Below are 1,147 nucleotides of genomic sequence, written 5' to 3' on the forward strand. Positions count from 1 at the left end.
AATCAATTTGGCCTTAAAAAATTAGAGTATTGTTAAGTTGGTTCACTGACAGTGTGGTCAGTGAACAATTTATGGGTGGTGCCACCTTAATTATGAGCTACTTTTTTCAGTTAAAAATTACTACTGTTTGTTAATTTAATATAGAATATTTACAGACACATATAATTGAAAATACCACTGTTGCCCATAACAAATGGACAACACGTCACATCTACCAACTGTTTTCAGGGAAATCTTTAAAAGCGCCATAGACGGTGTAAATTAAGTTTGTGGCTGGAATATTGGCTAGTGAGACGCTGTATTAAATGCGACTTGATGACGTAAAATGATACATAAATCTGGCAGTGTAACATGTTAGATACTTTAAAACAATAGTGATTAAATAATGTTATGCTATCCAATGTTTTATGCAGCACTGATCATGTGATCACTCAGTCTCTGATAATTGTTCTCTCTAAAAAAAAATCTGTATACATGAAGTGTCCTATAAACACCTCAATGCATTTGTTTCCGCATAGCATAGCTTGAATTTGCCAAGACTGTGAATTCAAGGTCTCGCTGCCCTCTTGGCTGTGTTCTGTCAGAGTCACGCCAACTGCGCACTGTGAAACAGATGGCATTTGTGTGGGTGAAGGGCAGTGTACTGTTCCTGTCTCCTTTAGCACCATTTGATCTTTCTTTTACTCTCCTTCCCCATAGATCCTCCAGCTGCTGTTAACAGGAGGGGCCAAGGTTGATGTCAGGGATGGAGATGTGGCGTCTCCGCTGCATCTGGCTGCCCGCAGTGGCTCCAGGGCTGTGGTGCACTTGTTGATTCTGAATGGAGCAGGACTTGAGGACAGGGACAACCTCAAAATGACACCACTGCACTACTCAACACTCAGGGACAATGTTGAGGCTGCCAAACTGTTGCTGCACTATGGGGCAGATGTGGATGCAGTGGAGAGGCTCGGACAGACACCTATGCACTTGGCCTCTGAGAGGGGTCACTGCAAGGTGTGTTGATTCTCTCTCATTGTTATGGTTTCCATAAGTTCATACACTACCGATCAAAAGTTTGGAATAATTAAGGTTTTTTTAAAGGATTTGAAAGAAGCCTCTTATATGCTCACCAAGGCTGCATTTATTTGATCAAAAATACAGTAAA

The 1,147-nt window shown here is 41.2% G+C and overlaps 1 protein-coding gene across 1 annotated transcript in view; it reads left to right on the forward strand.

Moving 5' to 3' along the window:
- The window catches only part of LOC107579831 (ankyrin repeat domain-containing protein 65-like), a gene marked incomplete at both ends in the record, with an annotated part of 22,451 nt that extends 21,455 nt beyond the window's left edge, over positions 1–996 (forward strand). The window contains one exon of the mRNA XM_016265623.1: positions 700–996. Within this exon, the coding sequence (XP_016121109.1) occupies positions 700–996 (297 nt within the window). The remainder of the gene's footprint in view (positions 1–699) is intronic.
- Positions 997–1,147: the final 151 nt, after the last annotated feature.

This window comes from Sinocyclocheilus grahami, unplaced genomic scaffold, assembly GCF_001515645.1.
Source record: "Sinocyclocheilus grahami isolate Dianchi unplaced genomic scaffold, SAMN03320097.WGS_v1.1 scaffold20600.1, whole genome shotgun sequence".
NCBI classification, from domain to species: domain Eukaryota; kingdom Metazoa; phylum Chordata; class Actinopteri; order Cypriniformes; family Cyprinidae; genus Sinocyclocheilus; species Sinocyclocheilus grahami.